Source organism: Chiloscyllium plagiosum, chromosome 28 (assembly GCF_004010195.1).
Source record: "Chiloscyllium plagiosum isolate BGI_BamShark_2017 chromosome 28, ASM401019v2, whole genome shotgun sequence".
NCBI classification, from domain to species: Eukaryota; Metazoa; Chordata; class Chondrichthyes; order Orectolobiformes; family Hemiscylliidae; genus Chiloscyllium; species Chiloscyllium plagiosum.
This window is the reverse complement of record NC_057737.1, coordinates 33,365,068-33,383,477: the sequence shown is the minus strand read 5'-3', so window position 1 is coordinate 33,383,477 and position 18,410 is coordinate 33,365,068. Positions and strand designations below refer to the sequence as shown.

Here is an 18,410-nt window from a genome sequence, read left to right as displayed (position 1 = left end):
TGGTAATTGATCTGTCAACTAAGAAGAAAATTTTATTCTTATCTCCCCTATCTCTGCCTTCATACTTTTGCATAACTCAATTAGGTTCCCCTCAGCCTCTTTGCTCTGAGAGAAACAACCCCAGCTGATCTAATTTCTCTTCTGGCTGAAATGCTGCAGGTCAGGCAACATGCTGAAGAAATGCATCCTCTCCAGTGCTTTTCATTTTCTCCCCTGACCCAGAAAGGCTCTTACACACAACTCAAACTTTCTCCCCCATCACCAGACCACCTGTGTTTTTTCCCCATCTATTAACCACCACCAGTAAATCACCTATGTTTCCAACTGAATAATCTGCATGCAGAGCCTATTAAGGACAATACAAACCACCAAAGGTGACGGGGAAGGGGACTGGGGTGAAAGGGATTGGGAGGGAGAACTATATCAAAATGGAGTTGGTAGGCGTCCGGTGCATTTTTTTCTATATCCAGAAGTGTTCTTACACACAATCAAATGTATTTTTTTCCCATCAACAAATCGATGACTTTTTTGTTTGCTGTTAGCTATTAACAGCCAGCAGTAAATCACCCGTGTAGGCAGCCAGGTGTTTATATGCAAAGCTTGCTAAAGGCAATACAAACCATCAAAACTGAGGGAGAGGTAGGGAGAGTGGGAAGGGCCAAAATCAAAATGGAGTTGGAAGGGGTCCAGTGCATTTCATTTGAACTAATTAGCTCACACCACCTGTTTGTCTTGTTATCTTTAACTCAAAGGTTAGCATTTTATTGACAGAATCAGACAGTACCAATGTAGCTTCTGGCATAGTCAGCATCTCTTGCCAGGAGAAGGATACTTACATGATATTTCAAAACCCAGAGGCATGTGTGTGACAGTGACAAAGCACAGACTGTTCCCATCAGGTGTATCCGGAGAGTTGACTTGGCAGCAGCTGCTCTTCATCTGCCCTGAGGCCCATTTGTCCCTCCCTGCCTTTCTGAGAGAAATGAAGACCTGGATAAGACCCCACATCTACATCTGCCCCTTGACCTGGTTCTCGACACTGGAGTTCAGAATCAAGGTGATGGAGAGAGGGACAACACAGTCCCTGCATTTGACCTTCCATGTCAGTCACCAATCTCTCAGAAGGAGGAAGCCAGACTTTCTGAAGTTTGGATAATAGCAGTGGTCATGGTCTGTGTGGACTCCTCTTCTGTCTGGGCCTGTACGTGATACCCTTCTGGAAGTTCTGCACATTTCCATGCACCTCACCCTCCACATCCAAAGTTTGCCATCTGATGGACAACTCCAGAGGCTTGTCCTTTTCAGGTCTCAGGATGAAGAATAGCAGAGGTCCTCTTGCAGGAGGTTTGTCATCAGACTATTGTTTAGCATCCTTGGTCACCTCTAGCACTTCACAGAGTACCAGAGGTCTGCTAAATCTCTGATAGCTAGTTAGTGACTATGACTTACTCGCACCTGTGTGTGGGCTCCTCTGAACTAACTCGCACAAACCCACTGAGGGCTGTGATTGCTGCTGGAGCTGGGCAGAGAGCATGAATGTAACTGCATTAAATGAGGCTAAATCCATGGATTCCTATGCATTACCAGAGGCATCCTATGGTAAATCTAACAGATGGTGGACCTCAGACTATGTTAACGAGAGGCTAACACTGTTGAAGGAAACCTGCTTTCCAATGAGCATAGGTCGATTGGTCTGCCTGACACCTAAGAGAAGTTTCAGATTGAGCCAGGAGTGGCAGGAAGACCCACCCACCCCAATTCCATTGTTACAGTATGTCACTGCCCCCTACACTCGTGTTGCCCGATCCAACCCCATGGTTTAGCTCAATACGTCACCGCCAATGAAGCAGATAGCCCAAGGTGGGTTTTTCCTGTGGGGTCAGCAGCCTGTGAAGACAGGCAGATGCCAAATGTTCACCTCACAAATGTGAAAGAGGCTAAGGCAGCTAATTCCTGATTCTTCATTCAAGCTCCTTTGATCTGAACATCTTGTGTCCACCGCGAGTCTCTACACTATATTCATATTCTTCACTTTTTGCACCAGCAGAGATCAGGAAATAAACTATTGCCATTAAGTCACTGTATTTATATCAACCATACTGATGAAATTCCGTTTCACTACTTCTTTCTAGATGCCAAATCAATCCAAACACAAGCTTCATCTTGTGTAATATCACTTCTTAAGGGGTTGCATAGGTTGCTGATACCAATTACAATTGTTTCTGATCTTCTATGCTTCATATTTCCTCAGGTTCAGCATAATTCTCATTCTCATTTGCAGACCTATAACACATACAATCCAGAACCTAAAGATTTTACCAGGTGTTCGGTTTGAAAAGACTTGGGGGTTTATACTCGTCATTATTGTTGCTCCTGAAAAATACTACAAGCCACCATTTGAATTCTCAATCTAATAATAATTCTCGAATAAGTATCATCAAGATCAGCCACAGGTTTCAAACTATCAACTGCGTTATTAAACATAATACGTGTTCAGTTTACCGTGAAAGTGAAAATATCTTTTTCTGAATTTGCTTTGATACACATAAACAACAAAGAAACAGCTTTGTTTCTCTCTAAACACTAGCTGAAGGCAGAAGACCACCTACACTACCTTAACCTTTTGAAGATAAACTAATTGTGCCTTTAAAGTTGAGACAGCCTTTTGCTGCTGGTTATAAAATCCACATAACTGTGACTCAGCCTTCCCTCCTGGTAAACCTGTTAGCCTGCCCTCTAAACTGGTGATTACAGTGGTCTCCAGTTAATTAAGCACGTTGCCTTTTGATGGTGACTTTGAGTCAGAAATAGCTGCCATTAATTCACTAGCCTAGGAAGGCCTATTCTTCAACGGAGGGCTACTATGTGCTTCACTGTATGAGACACATGTAAATGAAAGGGACTCTCTTTTCTGCAGTTGTCACAAGGACTTTATCACAATATTATCAGCTAAAGATCATTATCCCAGAATGCTAACGAGGCACTTGAAAATTTAAAGTATAACCCCAAAGTCTTCTCAGGAGGACCATCTATGTAACACTTCAAATTAAGCCAAAACACTCCAGCATCATTAGTAAAATGTATAGAACAGACAGGCATGATTTTCATTGCTGGCATAGCTTTTAAAAAGTGTGCAGTTTTGAGAGATAGTCCATTATGTAATGAATTAAGCACTACAGAAATAATAAAAAATTAAAACATCAAGAAAATACCCAGCACAGGCAAAAATACAGTTCACAAAGTGACTAACTGCAGTCTGCTAGATCATATCTGCTAGATGTACATCCATATCAACTATTTAGAATAACTTGTAAGGTCAGAATATTACAAAGGCAGATGATATAACTGTAAAGGTGGATATTTCTCAGATTTACCATTCGTACAGATTTTGCGATATATAGATTTTTAAAAAATGCCACAACCTATCCACGATCACTTGCTTCGCCATTCCTGTGTTCTGTGATAGTTTTCTATAAATGCAGGGTTACATGGGTTGATACACTTTAGAAACACACCGGAACAATGCTGGAGAAACTCAGCAGGTCTGGCAGTATTTGTGGAAAGAGGAACAGCATTGACATTTTGAGTCGGGTATACCTTTTCTTGACAGCTACAATGGAGCTGAACACTGTGGCACAGGCTTGATTTTATGTTCCCCTGCTGAGTATGGTTTTGGTGGTGGCAGGTCCACAGAATGGATGAATGATTCTTAAATGAATGAGTGATTTTATTGTCGTGTGTATTTTACAGTGAAAAAACCAGTAAAATACAGTGAAAAGCTTTTCCGCTGTCACCATGGTCCAGCATCATTTTGAAAGATTTTAAGAATAAGAAAGGATATAGAAAGATATAGCTTAAAGAGAGCCCATCTTTAGCTAGCTCATCATCAATGATGCTTGTGCTACCATCCCTCCTTCACTGACTTGCTCCCGTCTACACTGGACCCAACCAACTTTGAAAACGTCATCCTTCAGGTGCCATCCTCCACCATCGCCTCGCTGCTGTTGGCACCAGACCCACCATTATCAAAGCTGGATCTTTTAACACTGGACACACTTTGTCGATGTCGCTGTGATGCCCATCCACGTTTGCTTCACCGTTGCCAGCACTGGACCCAACCAATGAGAAAGTGGCCAATCCTCAAGTACCATCTTTCACTATTGGGCCTAACTTGCCGATGTCACCGCCACCAATGTAGCAGCCATCGATTCCAATGCAAGATCCCGTGCTTGCTGTGCAATAGTAAGGAGGGACTCACTTCTGTTCTTGTAGTCTTATGCTTCGGGGATAATGGGGATAAATACTGTTCTCTTCAACAAAGTCCCAAAGGCTGTGCTGCCTATCTGGTGCCAATGGTTAGGACATCTCTTCTAGGTGGCCTGGAGAAGAGCTTGGTGTCAGAGGCATGGATCCAGTTTTCATGGTTAACACAGGTACCAACGTCATAGGTAGGACTGGGAAAGAGGTTCTGCTGAGGGATTACAAGGGGCTCAGCTCTAAATTAAACACAACAGATCAACAAAGGTAATAATCTCTAAATTACTACCTGAGTCACATGCACATTAGTGTAGGGTAAATAAGATTAGAGAGAAAAGCATGACTCAAAGATTGGTATGGGAGAAATGGATTCCGGTTCATGGGACACTAGTACCAGTACTGGGGAAAGAAAGAGCTGATCCACTGGGAATGGCCCTGTTTGAACAATGGTGGGACTAGTGTCCTGGCAAATCATTTAACTATACTTATAGATAGGGCTTTAACGAGTGATGTGGAGAGTTCAATTGATGTCAAGTTTTAAAAAACCCAAAGAGCAATGAGAGTGCAAAGGTGAAAGGTAGGGAAGGGGTGAATGATTCTCAAAGTGTCACAAAAAAATGATAAAAAATATATACAGAAGAGTGCAGGATAAGTGATAATGGTAAATAGTCAATAGTTAAAGCTTTTAATTTAAATGCACATAGCATTTGTAATAACATTGACAATACAAATAGAAATAAATCAATATAACTTAGTGTCTGTTACAGAGACATGGAGGGTGGCCAGGAATGAGTTCTCAATATTCAAGGGTATTGGTAGAGGAATACACAAAGAAGAAAAGAGGATAGGGTAGTATTGTTAATAAAGGGAGGAATCAATGCCCCGTTGTGAGTTATCGATTATGATGTGGAATCAGCTTGGGTGGAAATAAGAAGGGACTGAAGTGATGGGTGGGAGTCACTCATAGGCTCTAGTATAGTTGCCTCACTGTCGGACCAAGTCAAAATGAGGAAATAATGGAGACACCACAATTGTCATGCGTGATTTTAATCTGCATATTGAAGAAGAAATCAAATAGACAAGGGTAATTTGTAAAGTACATCAGCAATTGTTTCTGAGAGCAATACATTGCAGAAACTCTCTTGCACAGTTCCCAGAGGCAACTGGCTATTTAAATAATCAGTTACTTCCAATGAATTTGTGTCCCTGGTATGTGAAACCCAGAGTGTGGGCATTAGACCAAAAATAGGTCTGTCTTCAATGCACTTCTTCTGGATAGCCAGGATACCTCTGTTATGGAAAAATCATCACAAGTTAGCATTAATTCAGCTACTTATTAAAAGAATCTTAGATGACAAAGTACTGAAACAATGGTTTATACTTTATTTCATGTTGCAACAAAAATAAGACCCCTCAAGCAAGTAAGTTAAGCCTCACAGCTCAACTTGACTATTACGTGATTGATAGTGGAATTTAGGTGCAATTCTAACCAACAAAGTGCATCTCTGGATGTTTCTAAGGTTTGATCCTTGTGTAGTGTTGTTTTTCAAAATTCTGTAACTAAGTTGTTCTGGTGTTGGATTCTTATATAACCTGCATGAGGCAGCAGGTTATGAAGCAATGTTATCTCCTCACTACCAGGAAACAGCTTGTTTATGTTCCTCCAACTCCTTCTTCCCAGGCATGGTTAATCATGATGTTGCTTTTAATTCATTTACAACAGTTTCTCCTGGTCCCTTTCATCTTGGGAAAAATTTAGTTCCAGAAAGAGTTATTGCTGCTTCTCTCAATCCATGAAATTATTAAATGTTTGAAGTCTATTGTATCATACTTCACTTGAAACTCATCCAGGACACCCTTGAGGGAGTTAAGGCACCCTTTTAGGTTGGTGAAATGTAGGCATGCTTGTCAATAAAAAATGCCTAACCAATTTATAAAAATTCATTTAGGGGATGAGGTTATCATTGGCTAGGCCATTTTTTATTACATACCCCTAATTGCCCTAGTGAAGGAATGGCTTTCTTTACCTACTGCAGTTTTGGGGTACAGATGCATCAACAATACTGTGAGGGAAAAAGTTAAGGATTTGACCCAGTGACATTGAAGGAACAGTGATATATCTCCAAGTCAGGATCCTGTGTGGCTGGAAGGGGAACTTTCAGGTGATAGTGTTCCTACATATCTGCTGTCCTTGTCCTTCTAGGTGTTGGAGGTTACTGGTTTGGAAGGTGCTGTTAAAGGAGCCTTGGTGAGTTAACTGCAGTGCATCATGTTGATGTTGGATACTGCTACACACACTGATGTTGGTGAAGAAAGTGAATGTTGAAAGTAATGGATGTTTGTCTTGGATTTTGTAAAGCTCCTTTGAGTGTTGTTGGAGCTGTGTCCATCCAGGCAAATGGGGAGTATTCCATCGCATACTTAAGTTAGGTCTTGTAAATATCAGATAGGCACTGGGGGGGACAGAAATTGAGTTAATTGTCACAGAATTTCTAGTCTTTGAACTGTTTTGCAGCTGTTCTTTAGTTTCTGGTTGATCATAACTTACAGGATGTGATGATTTAGAGGTCATCACAACCACCTGGTGAAGGAGCAATGCTCAAAAAGCTAGTACTTGGACAATTACTTGTGTTATGTGATTTTTAACTTTCAGGATGTGATATTGGTGGATGAAGTGATGTTAATGCCATGGAAGATCACAGGAAGATGGTTTGATTCTCTTGGAGGTATTCATTACCTGGAATTTTGTGGTGTAACAGTTACTTGGCAGCTAGCAGACAAAGCCTGGATAGCAGGCTGTTTCAGGATTTGAAGAGTGTCAAAAGTGCTGAACATTGCGCAAAAATCAGCAAACATGCCCACTATGATGGAAGTAAGGTAATTGATGAAGGCTTGTTGTTCAGCCTTGGACAGCTACCCAGAGGAACTCCTCCTTTGATATCCTTGGACTGAGATCTTTCACATCCAACAGGCACCACCATCTCCTTCATGCTGCATAAGACTCCAGCAACAGTTTGTCTGATTCCCCTTGACTCTTTCATATTGCAAACAGTCAAATGCAAAGATAGACATTCTTCTTTTATTGTCATTGAGGAACATATGACCTCATATCACAACATCATCAGCATACACGTAAGATTTCCACAGGTTCCATTTCAGGCAAAATTGCATGATCTCTTAACAAAAAGCACATTAACTAAAGTCCTTTTAATGTTGCTAGACATAGCAGCCAAAGGAATTTTCATTCCTGAAATGAACAACATCAGTAGCAGAATTGCACTCACTTGAGCACTCATTCAATTTTGCCATGTCAGGTGAGCGAGGATGTGACACGAAGGGTTTGAGCCAAGGCTTCAGGCTGTAAACTCTATCTCCTGTGAAAATCAAAGCAAAGGTATGAAGTCATGTTCAAAGGATGAAACAGATCCGACAGACAGTGTGACACTTTCTCACCAGCCGATTTCCAGCTGGAGTGTCCCTTCTATAAAACCTGTGTGAGGAAGATTGTGAAAAGAAAGCAATAAAAGCAGAGGCAATGAAAGCATTTGCAAACACATCCAAGAACAATATGGATATCACATAGCACTGAAAGATCAAATTCTTTCCTTTTCTAAAAAAACATGCCTTTGTTCAGTCAGGATGTAAAGATGACCATGTGCCTTCTGTTAGTAGTTCACAAGATTTTGTGTCTAAGAGTGGTTTGGACTCATTTGTCTGGAATTTTGGGAGCCAAAATAATGCAATCAACTCTCACTACTGATCCAAATCAGTCGTATTAGATTACCCAGTCCCTTAATCTTTGAAAGAAGTTCAGCTTCCAACTGAATTCGACTAAAAAGATTGAACTTTTTAAGTCTCTCAGGATGCCACAAAAGCTTCAGTGGATTGCAGGCAAACAGTTTGCACAGAGCAAGGTCAAAAAACAGTAAATGAGATGAATGATTGGCTAATCAGTTTTTAGGGGGAGGGGTGTTGGTTTAGATGAAATGTTGGCAAGAACAGTTTGCTCTTCTAAATACTGCTAAAGTCCAGAAAACTCTTGACTGTTTACAATATCACTAACTCACAACATCTCCCCCATCTATCATAGGCTTCCAAATCACTTTTCATATATTTGCAGCCTTAAAAGTAATGAAATAAAAATGTAATGTATATGTAAAATGATTGTCACAGACAGAAGTAAGGTCTTACTGCCTGTGATTTATATGTTTTGAATGAAAATGGCATGTACTTTCTTACCTTTGGAATATAAATCCCAATTAAATATGTTTTCTTTAGCCAGCTTTCATGAGTTTAAAAGAAGAAAGGCTTATTTATGTTTGTGCACTTCAAATTAAATGTAACATCTCACACTCCCAATCTCAGATATAAACTGAAATAACTGCAGAGACCGGTGCCCCATCATCAAGTCAGCCTTTGTTTATTAGGGCACAGTACACTGGCTGTTGCCAGCTAGCTCAGAAGCAGTCCCCTGAACTTAGGAGATTCTAATCTCCTGGCTATATTCTTTTTTCCACAAGGTGTAGTGCGAAACATCATGTAAAAATAACTATTAACATTAAACCCCCAGAAAAGACCAGTGACAAGCAAAGCCCAGAGCAAGCAATGCTGATATGAAAAAGGTGAAGGGGAGGCTAGGGACTAAATCAAAATAGCATTGGAGGGGGAATAAAGCACTCCACTCCCTGCGGTGCCCACCTCTCCCTAAAGAGACCAAGAGTATTGGTGGATACTGCGTGCTCCTTCCCTAGACCCACATGGATGTAACCGTGGAAGAGATGCAGACAGTCATTGCGTGGACCTGTTTATGATCAGCCTGACCAGTCCCAGGAACAGACCCACAAGGAGATCATCTGACCTGCCCTCCCCCCTCGGTGCCCAAAGATCAGGAGCTTGGGACTGAAGTGCAACTAGAAACATAAAAGATAATCCTTGAGGAAAACAAAAAAGGAGTGAAAACAGCCAAACCCCATATATACACATTTTGCACAGCACCACAGAACAAGCAGTTGGGCTGGCATTCCGTGAACCACCGCAAACTATGGTTACACAGGACTGCTGCATGCAACACCCTGCACCCCAGATCTCTCCTGGCTATATTGTTTTTCTTTTTTTAAATCTCTCCCCCACACTACCACCTAACAGCAGTAGTGCTCATTTTCCCCAGCACCCATGTCTGGGAGTGCAGATGTAGGACACAATGAACAACAAGTGCGTAAACCTTTATTTATATTCCACCATCAGGAAGAAAGGAAACACTTGACTGGCCAGTGACAAGCAATGCCCTTCTCATCAAAGGGCAATGCTGCGTGATCAAAAAAGTAAGGAGAGGGCAGGGATTAAATCAAAATAGAGTTAGAGGGGGAAATAAAACACTCCACTCCCAACAATGCCCAACTCTCCCTGAATAGCTCAAGAGATTTGGTGGACACCATGTGCACCTTCTCCAGGGAAAGCCGGGCTCGAACAGAACCACAAGAGGGGCAGGCAATTGGCCTGAATGACCTCCTCCACAGCCCATTGCCTGGACCTGTTTATGGCCAGTCTGACCAGGCTGAGGAGTAGACCCATGAGGAGATCCTCTGACCTACCTGGCTAAAGTGAAACCAAAAACGGAAGGTTAAGAAAATCAAAAAAAGGCCGTGCAAATGCCCACATCCCAGACATACATGGTCCACTAACTCCACAGAACAAGCAGTTGGGCTAGAAGTCCATGAACCACCACAATCTGTGGTTGCCGGGAACTGCTGCTTGCAGCACCCTCCACCCCTGATACCCCCTGGGCATATATTTTTAAAGTATGTTTTATTAACCAATACAAATTACAAACAATTAACATTAACAGCTGTTTACAAGATACAGCAATTTACAGGGGAAGGGGCAAAGCCAGACCCCAAACCCCACAGTACAATCAGTTCACAGGGAGATGAGGACAAACCTCAAATTCCACCTTAAATCAATCAAGGAGGAAACAGTAAACGCAATCACAGATGAACAGTCCAATAAACCAAACAATAAAACAGTGCTTATATCATGGATACCTCTGGCATCCCAGCAAACCACTCATCCCTCCCACCTTCTGGCCAAAGGCAGCACGCCCCTACATCCCTTCCGGCTCTCGGTCCACCCCATGTCCCTTCCGGCTCTTATCCATCTTGGCACATCTTCCAGCCACCCAGGACAGCCCATCCCGATTACCCCTTCAATTATAGTTTTAAATCTTATTATGCTTTGTGTACAGAGAGACTGATTTTTAACAAGCCTGAGGGTTTGGTGAAAGTATACAGGTCACTGAATTATTGTCGCAAGCCATGTGAGATACAATCTCATCAGGAAAGGATGGATGTGAATGGAGAGGCTCTGGTAAAGTAGGAGATCATGATGGTGAGACAATATTTCTCAATCTCAGTAATCACACCAATAAGATCTATACCACACAATTATTCAGAGCTAATTTTAAAACTTTGTACTTTTGCAAATGATAAAGATAAATGAGGCATCTTAATTCTCAAATGCCCACTCGTTTTTGTGATGAGGATCTTAAGGAAAAGAGTTTAGGCGATTGAGGGCTGAATAATGATGCTGAGTGTGAATACGATACTTATATCAGAGCTGACATAACCTCAGTCCAATCGTCCAGGTGAGTATTTGGGTGGCGTATTCCAAAAAGAGTTGAATGAACGGAAGGAGGTGACAATTGTGGGATGTGCAGGAAATCTAACTTGAACTTAAAACATTGATTAACTCAATTCCATAGCTAAGATGTTTGGTCCATGGGTTAACAGAAATGGGTGAAAGAGTGAAAGGTTTTGCTGGTACTGATGTTGGGATCCAGAAATGACCCTTGTGTCAGAAAACAATTACACATCACAGGAAGGGCTGCCAATAGTGCAGGTGGGAGATCTTGCAGTGGGAGTCCTGACAGGCATAGATAAAGATGTAGTGCCCATGGCTTGAATAGATTTCGATGGATTACAATGATTCTTGAAGGTGGTTCAGTCTCATGTTCTCAAGGGCAGTTAGGCAGGAGCAGCAAATGCAGGAACAGAACTCGATAGGAATCTTCATGATCATGTAGTTACTATGGCTTTCAACAAACTTAAGTTTACAATGTGTTAGGAGCTGCAGGATAATGCTGGAATACGTCTTAAGTATTTTGTATTTGTGTTTACTAAGGGACAGGATGCTGACAATATATTGGTAGATAGTAAGGGTGAAAATTTATGATACACTGGATATGGCATATTAGAAATGTTGGCTGAGTGGGTAAGCCAACCGGTCTAATGGCTTATAATCATGTTAATTGAGGATATGGAGTAAAGGATAATGAAAGGGCATCCTGTACTCTTCCAATCCTCCCTAGATTCAACAAGGGAACCAGAGAATTGGACAATCAACAATATTATTCAGGCAAGGGTTAAACACATTCCTAGTAACTACAGGCCTGTCAGTTTAATATCAGCAATGGGAATGCTTTAGAAACAATGATGAGGGGAAAAAAATCAACAGACACTTGGAGAAGATGGAGTTATTCAAAGGATAAGGTAAAAGGTAAATCATGTTCTAGTAACCCAGGGGAATTTTTATGATGGAGTAACATTGAAAATTAATTAACGGAATTGGTGGATATTACCTGTATGTACTTTAGTGAATCAGTTGTGAAAACGTCACATAAAATGCAATTAACAAAGTGAAGGCTTGTACGATAGAATAGCCAGTGTCATGTTGGATGAAAAGGAATTATGTTAAGGACAGAAATCAGCCATTTAGTAAGTACTTTTCAGACTGGAGGATTGTAGACTGTGGAGATGGCCAAGAGATGGGATTACTCCTTTCTTTGATCTTTACAATTACATAGGATATTAGAATACAGAGTAATATTCCAACATTTAACAATGATTCCAAGCTGGAGGTGTGGCAACAGCGGGGATGATACCAATTGGTTACAATGGACATTGATAGGCTAACAGAATGGACAGATAAGTGACAGATGAGATTTAAAATGGAAACATATGAGAGTGATAGGGTTAGACAACAGACACTCAATGGCACAGTTCTAAAAAATGTGTAGCAACAGAGGGACCTGAGATTTCATGTCCATAGATCTTCAAAGGTGGCAGAATATATTGAGGGAATAAATAATTTGTAAAGTATATGGGATCTTGGGTTTCATAAATGGAGATATTGAGTATGGAGGAAGGCAAGATATGCTGAATGTTAATTAAGTTCTTGTTAGGCTGCAACGAGAGGATAGCGACCTGTTCTGGTCAGCACAATTTAGGAGGAATATGAAGGTCCTTGAGAGAGCATGGTGGAGGTTTGCCAGAATGGTACCACAGCTGACGGATTTTAGCAACAAGGTTAGGTTGGAGAATCAAACCCATGACAGGTCTGGATATAGGAAGGAATTCTTTGCACTTGTGAAAGGACTGAGAGCAAGACAGCACAGGTTAAACGTACTGGTAAAAGAAGCAAAAGTGATGTGAAGAAAACCTTTATCATTCAGTGAATCACTAAGGTCTGGAATGAACTACCTGAGACCATAGTCTGAGGCAAGCCCAACTGAAGCATTCAAAGGGAATTGGACAGCTATTCAGAAAGGAAAGATGTGCAGGATAATGGGGAGAAGGCAAGAGGATGGCACTAAGTAAATTGCTAATCCAGAGAGCTGCTGCAGACACAATAGATCAATAGGACCTCCTGTTCCGTAGCAATTTTCTGAGGCTTCTCTTCTTGGAGCGAAGGAGATTGAGAGAGATTTAGAAAGAGTTGTTCAAAATGTGAAACAAAAACAAAAATTGCTGGAGAAACTCAGCAGGTCTGGCAGCAGCTGTGGAGAGAATGCCGAATTAACGTTTTGGGTCCAGTGACCTTCTTCAGAACTTCAGTACTGGAACTGTGAATTTTAGAAATGCATTATTAGTAACTTTTAAGTATAATTTAACATTGAGACTCAGGTGTCTGGGTCTTCAATGTATTTCTTTAGATATTAAGCAAAATAGATCTGGCATAGCTTTCAATCAACAGTCCTATTTGGAAAATATTAGTCCCATCCTGGATAATCACACAGGGCCATCACAGAAAGATGTTGCAGCAATCACGTCAATTCGCAGCATTGCTCCTACATTTCTGTGCTCCATCACTGCCCTGGATTTCTAACCAGGGCGACTGAGCCTGGTTTCTTCAGATGTGTTGAGTGTACAATCCCACAAACAGCTTCATCATTAGCCCTGAAATGATGCGGACAAGATATGCTACACCCCATTCTCCGTCACTGCTTGCTGTAAGGCTCCTTTATGAGCTGAATCCTATGTGTCAGTTGCTTCAAGTGTTTTTGGACAGTTTCTCACTGTGAGGTCTAGTGAAATCTCTCACTGTATTTTACCAAATCCACCACATTAGCTACCTACCAGGCCCCTTGCCACCTGATTATAACCTCATCTTAACACATACCATTCCTGGAACAATTTGCCACTGTCAGGATAAAGTGGAATTAACAGGCATCCTTGGCACCAACACCATCTGTGCAACCAGACAAATACTGCCATAAAAGTAACATAAATCATCACTGATGTTCATAAACCTCAAGACATTTGTCACATGCAGTCATAGACTTTGGATAGTTCTGATTTATTTACCTGGATAGGAAAAACGTTGGACAAAAAAATCCTAATCTAACTCCTGTGTAACGATAGAACTGAACCCCTAATCATTCATTCAGCTCCCGCTTTAGATTAGATTAGATTCCCTACAATGTAGAAACAGGCCATTTGGCCCAACAATTCACACCGGCCCTGCGAAGAGTAACCCACTCTATCGTATATTTAGCCCTGACTCTGGTCTCCAGCATCTGCAGTCCTCACTTTCTCCTGACTAATTCACCTAACCTAGTATCCCTGAACACTTCAGGCAATTTAGCTTGGTCAATTCACCTAACCTGCACATCCTTGGACTGTGGGAGGAAACTAGAGCACCCAAAGGAAATCCACGCAGACACGGAGAATGTGCAATCTCCACACAGTCAGTCGTCCAAAGGTGGAATCGAACCCGGATCCCTGACATTGTAAGGCAGCAGTGCTACCCACTTGTATCCCCTGGGCTCAAAGCTACCCAGCCTGACTGAGAGACAGCAATTCCAGCTCACCACCAGGACATCCATGTTAGACACGGTTCACCAACATCTCAGGGCACACTGCATGGGCATTGGCATCTGGTATGTGCCAGGCTGTAAGAATCCTCATGACACACCTCCACTTTAAGGACACTTCTCCATTTCATCGTGCGGGGCACGGTGGCACAGTGGTTAGCACTGCTGCCTCACAGCACCAGACGTCCGGGTTCAACTGTCTGTGTGGAGTTTGTGCATTCTCCCCGTGTTTGCGTGGGTTTTCTCCGGGTGCTCCAGTTTCCTCCCACAGTCCAAAAGTGTGCAGGTTCAGTGAATTGACCATGCTAAACTGCCATAGTGTCAGGGGCAGGGGTAAATGTAGGGGCATGGGTCTGGGTGGGTTGTTCTTCAGAGGGTCAGTGTGGACTTGTTGAGCTGAAGGGCCTGTTTCCATACTGTAAGTAATCTAATCTAATCTTCAGCAACTGTCATTGTATTGCTCTAAATATTAAATATTAAAGTATTGCCCTCCACCTCTGCCTGCTCAGGAAACCAGTTGTTGCATAAAAAGCAATGGATGAACAGTGAAATAACTGAAATGATCATGCTCCATTAAGTCGGTGCCTGGTATATTTCAAGTATCATCCTTCAAATTTTCCTTTTAAAATTGCCACTCATGCGTTTGTAGATAAACATTATTAGAAATTTCAAATCTAACTGGATATTGTTTCAGCTTCAATGAAACTGGTCACTCAGTGTCCCCTATGATCTATGGATGTAGGTTTGCTCGCCGAGCTGAAAGGTTCATTTCCAGATGTTTCATTACCTTACGAGGTAACATCTTCAGTGGACCTTATGCAAAGCAATGCTGAAACGTCCTGCTTTCTATTTATATGTTTGGGTTTCTTTGGGTTGGTGAAGTTATTTCCTTTAGTAGGTGTCTGTGTGTTATGTCTAGAACTGCAATATTTTTCATTGTGTGCTCTGGATATTGTAATCATGCCCATATTCCAGTGTATTTACCCTTCCTGAAGGGGAACTGATATTAATAATTTATATACTGCCTTTAACGCAATGAAATACGAAAGACTTTCTGAAACAAAATTAGATGCTCAGTTGCATATGGAGATGAATAGGTGATTGAATACTTGACAAACAGGGTAGGCAATTTGGTGAAGTAAATGGTCAAGATTCTGAAATGATAATATCAGAAACATTTTATTATCCAAGTCTTAATCCCTATATTTGGATAATAGGATGTTGAAGAAATTGCTTTATTCCTTCTTGAGTATGTAATTTTCCATTTCAGCAATAGTTGCCTTGAACAGTATTATCTCTTATAAAATGTACCTGACTTTGTATGTTTACATATGCCCACAGGGAGATCTTTCTGATTGAATTACAATTGTTTTATAAATGCAAATATATTCACACAATGTCTTCATTCACTTCAACATGCCTTCAGTTCACAATGAAAAGAATCACATTCATAAATAAAGAGTATAGCGGCCTTGCAAATTTTCCTGATGGCTGCATAATGTTATTCTTGTATACTCTATTGGCTTTATCAAAATTCGATTCTACCCACAGCACTTCAAGCCGAGACCACAAGTTGAACTTCTGTCCCAGTGTAATCCTAACAAGGAAAGGTACAGCACTTCACAGCTTTCCAGTTGTTAAAGATGGATCAGTAATTATACATGAATAGACCGTCCCAGGATTATATTCCAGCATTTCAGTTCTGCAAGCTAAACATTGGAATCTTATTTCATGCTGACGGTCCCCTTTAAATGTTCTGCATTAATGTGAAGTTTTATTGCACTTGTGTATAGGGTTTGGATATTTGGCATTGGCAGAAATGTTAACCATATGTTCAGGTTACAGTTTGTTCTTTAGAGCACGGATAATGTTATTGCACCAGAGAGACATAGACACCTAGATATTAATATTTTACTCAGGAACTATTCCTTGGCAGAAGCTCCCTGCCATAACTCGAATCAAAAGTGATACATAAATTGTGAGTGCTGTCAGTACTATTGCAGCATGTTCATGCTGGTTTCTTCATACTGTGTGTTTCCAATATCACAGATAAAATAAAAGCCTTTGTTGTTAACGTAAATCTACACTAATGGACAGAAGTTACTTTATTCAAAGTACAGTCTATTATGGACTATTGAATAGCAAGGTGAAAGAATAATTAGAAAGATCAAGAAAAATTAATGAACCCCAAGATGATAATAACAGTAATTTCAATGAATCAATGCTAGACACAGATAAGAGTAATGTAATTAACAAATAAGGGAGATGTTTATATAATGTGACTGGGGTTGTTTTCCACAGTAATGGGGTAGAAAAATATTCTTCTTTATCCATTGTCTTCTTTACAAAAAAGAAATAGACAAACACAGCAAGGAAGCGAGCTCACAAGTCGAATTTCTGTCCCAGTGTAATCCTAACAAGGCAAGGAAGAATGCATCATCTATTCTGAAATGGGGCACCTGGTATTGGAAGAGTATGTGTGTATTTGGGAAATAGCAAGCATAACAATTAAAATTAGCTTCAGTAAAAGTAAAGTTAAAAGAGAGATCAAAGCTTAATCATTAACATCATCAGCTAATGTGCATATGCATGGATAAATGAGACAGTCTTAGCTATCCTATGTAATGTAAAAGAGGCTCATCACAATCATTTGCTTATGCTTTGAAAGAAAATAATCTGACATTCGTTGTAAGCATTGTTTCCATAACTCCTTACTTCAGCAGTGCTTAAAGTGCAGTTGCAGACAAACTGAAGCTGACTGGTTGTCTACAGATGGAGCTTTGATTGGTACAAATAGCTGATTGGTCTGTGGACTAGTGAGCAGTTATCAATGATACAAGCCTTTTGTTTGGTAACAGCCTTTTGATTCAGGAAGCTGAAATTTTTGGGATTATGGACAAGATATAGGACCATACAGGAGCTCTCTTTGTGCTCTGCACAGTGGCACAGTGGTTACCATGGTGGCACAGTGGTTAGCACTGCTGCCTCACAGCGTCAGAGACCCGGGTTCAGTTCCCATCTCAGGCCCTGGTGCTGTGAAGCAGCAGTGCTAACCATGGAGCCACTGTGCTGCTCACTTTGCTTTCTATTTTCTAAGTCTATTGATTTTCTATATCAGTAGATAAATCACAGCTTACATTAAGTTGTTGATCTCATTTCCAAGAAAGTGGATGAGGTTCCTCTTAACTTCTTTTAGCTCCAGGTCTCCAAGCAGTTCAATACCATCCAGTTTTTGTATAGTCCATAAACATAAATATATTTTCCAAACATATCGTCAAACATTCGAATCATAGTTCAATATTTGGTATTGGGTTAGAATAGGACTGGGGCACACATCTTATCCATTATTTGTTTATTGAGATAATTAAATTGTTCACTGCCTTAGGCTTTAGAGTTGGATAGCTTTCATCCAATAAAATGGACCAATGTTAAGGGTTTCTTTTTGCTTGTGGAAATGTTCATTGAATGTTTGTGACTTCTTCTTGAGATGATTACAGTCTGGTCCCAATACCAGCTGAATCAGTAACAGTGGTTATGTGACCTCTAGGGACCATTCTGTAGAATTCCTTGCACCATTTTAAAGATGAATTAGCTTTTTCCTTAAAAAGTATATATTATTATATGTATGCATTTGTGACAATTCATTTTGTGTGGACATTGCCGATAAAGCCAATACTGCTTGCTATTTTTTTGCCCATTTGTCCTTGGGAAACTGATGCACTACAAACGTCATATAGCGTGGTTGCATCCACAAGTTGTTAGGTTGAGAATCTCTCAATGTTGTGGTTCTGTTCGCCGAGCTGGGAATTTGTGTTGCACACATTTTGCCCCCTGTCTAGGTGATATCCTCAGTGCTTGGGAGCCTCCTGTGAAGCACTTCTGTGATGTTTCCTCCGACATTTATAGTGGTTGGTCTCTGCCGCTTCCGATTGTCAGTTCCAGCTGTTCGCTGCAGTGGTCGGTATATTGGGTCCAGGTCAATTTGTTTGTTGATAGAACCTGTGGA

General features: G+C 41.0%; 1 protein-coding gene across 1 annotated transcript in view; it reads right to left on the bottom strand.

Annotated features, from left to right (window-relative positions):
- The window catches only part of LOC122564224 (E3 ubiquitin-protein ligase RNF43), a 225,409-nt gene extending 218,317 nt beyond the window's left edge, over positions 1–7,092 (bottom strand). Inside the window, exon 1 of the mRNA XM_043718921.1 lies at positions 6,995–7,092. Coding sequence (XP_043574856.1) covers positions 6,995–7,092 — 98 coding nt within the window. The remainder of the gene's footprint in view (positions 1–6,994) is intronic.
- Positions 7,093–18,410: the final 11,318 nt, after the last annotated feature.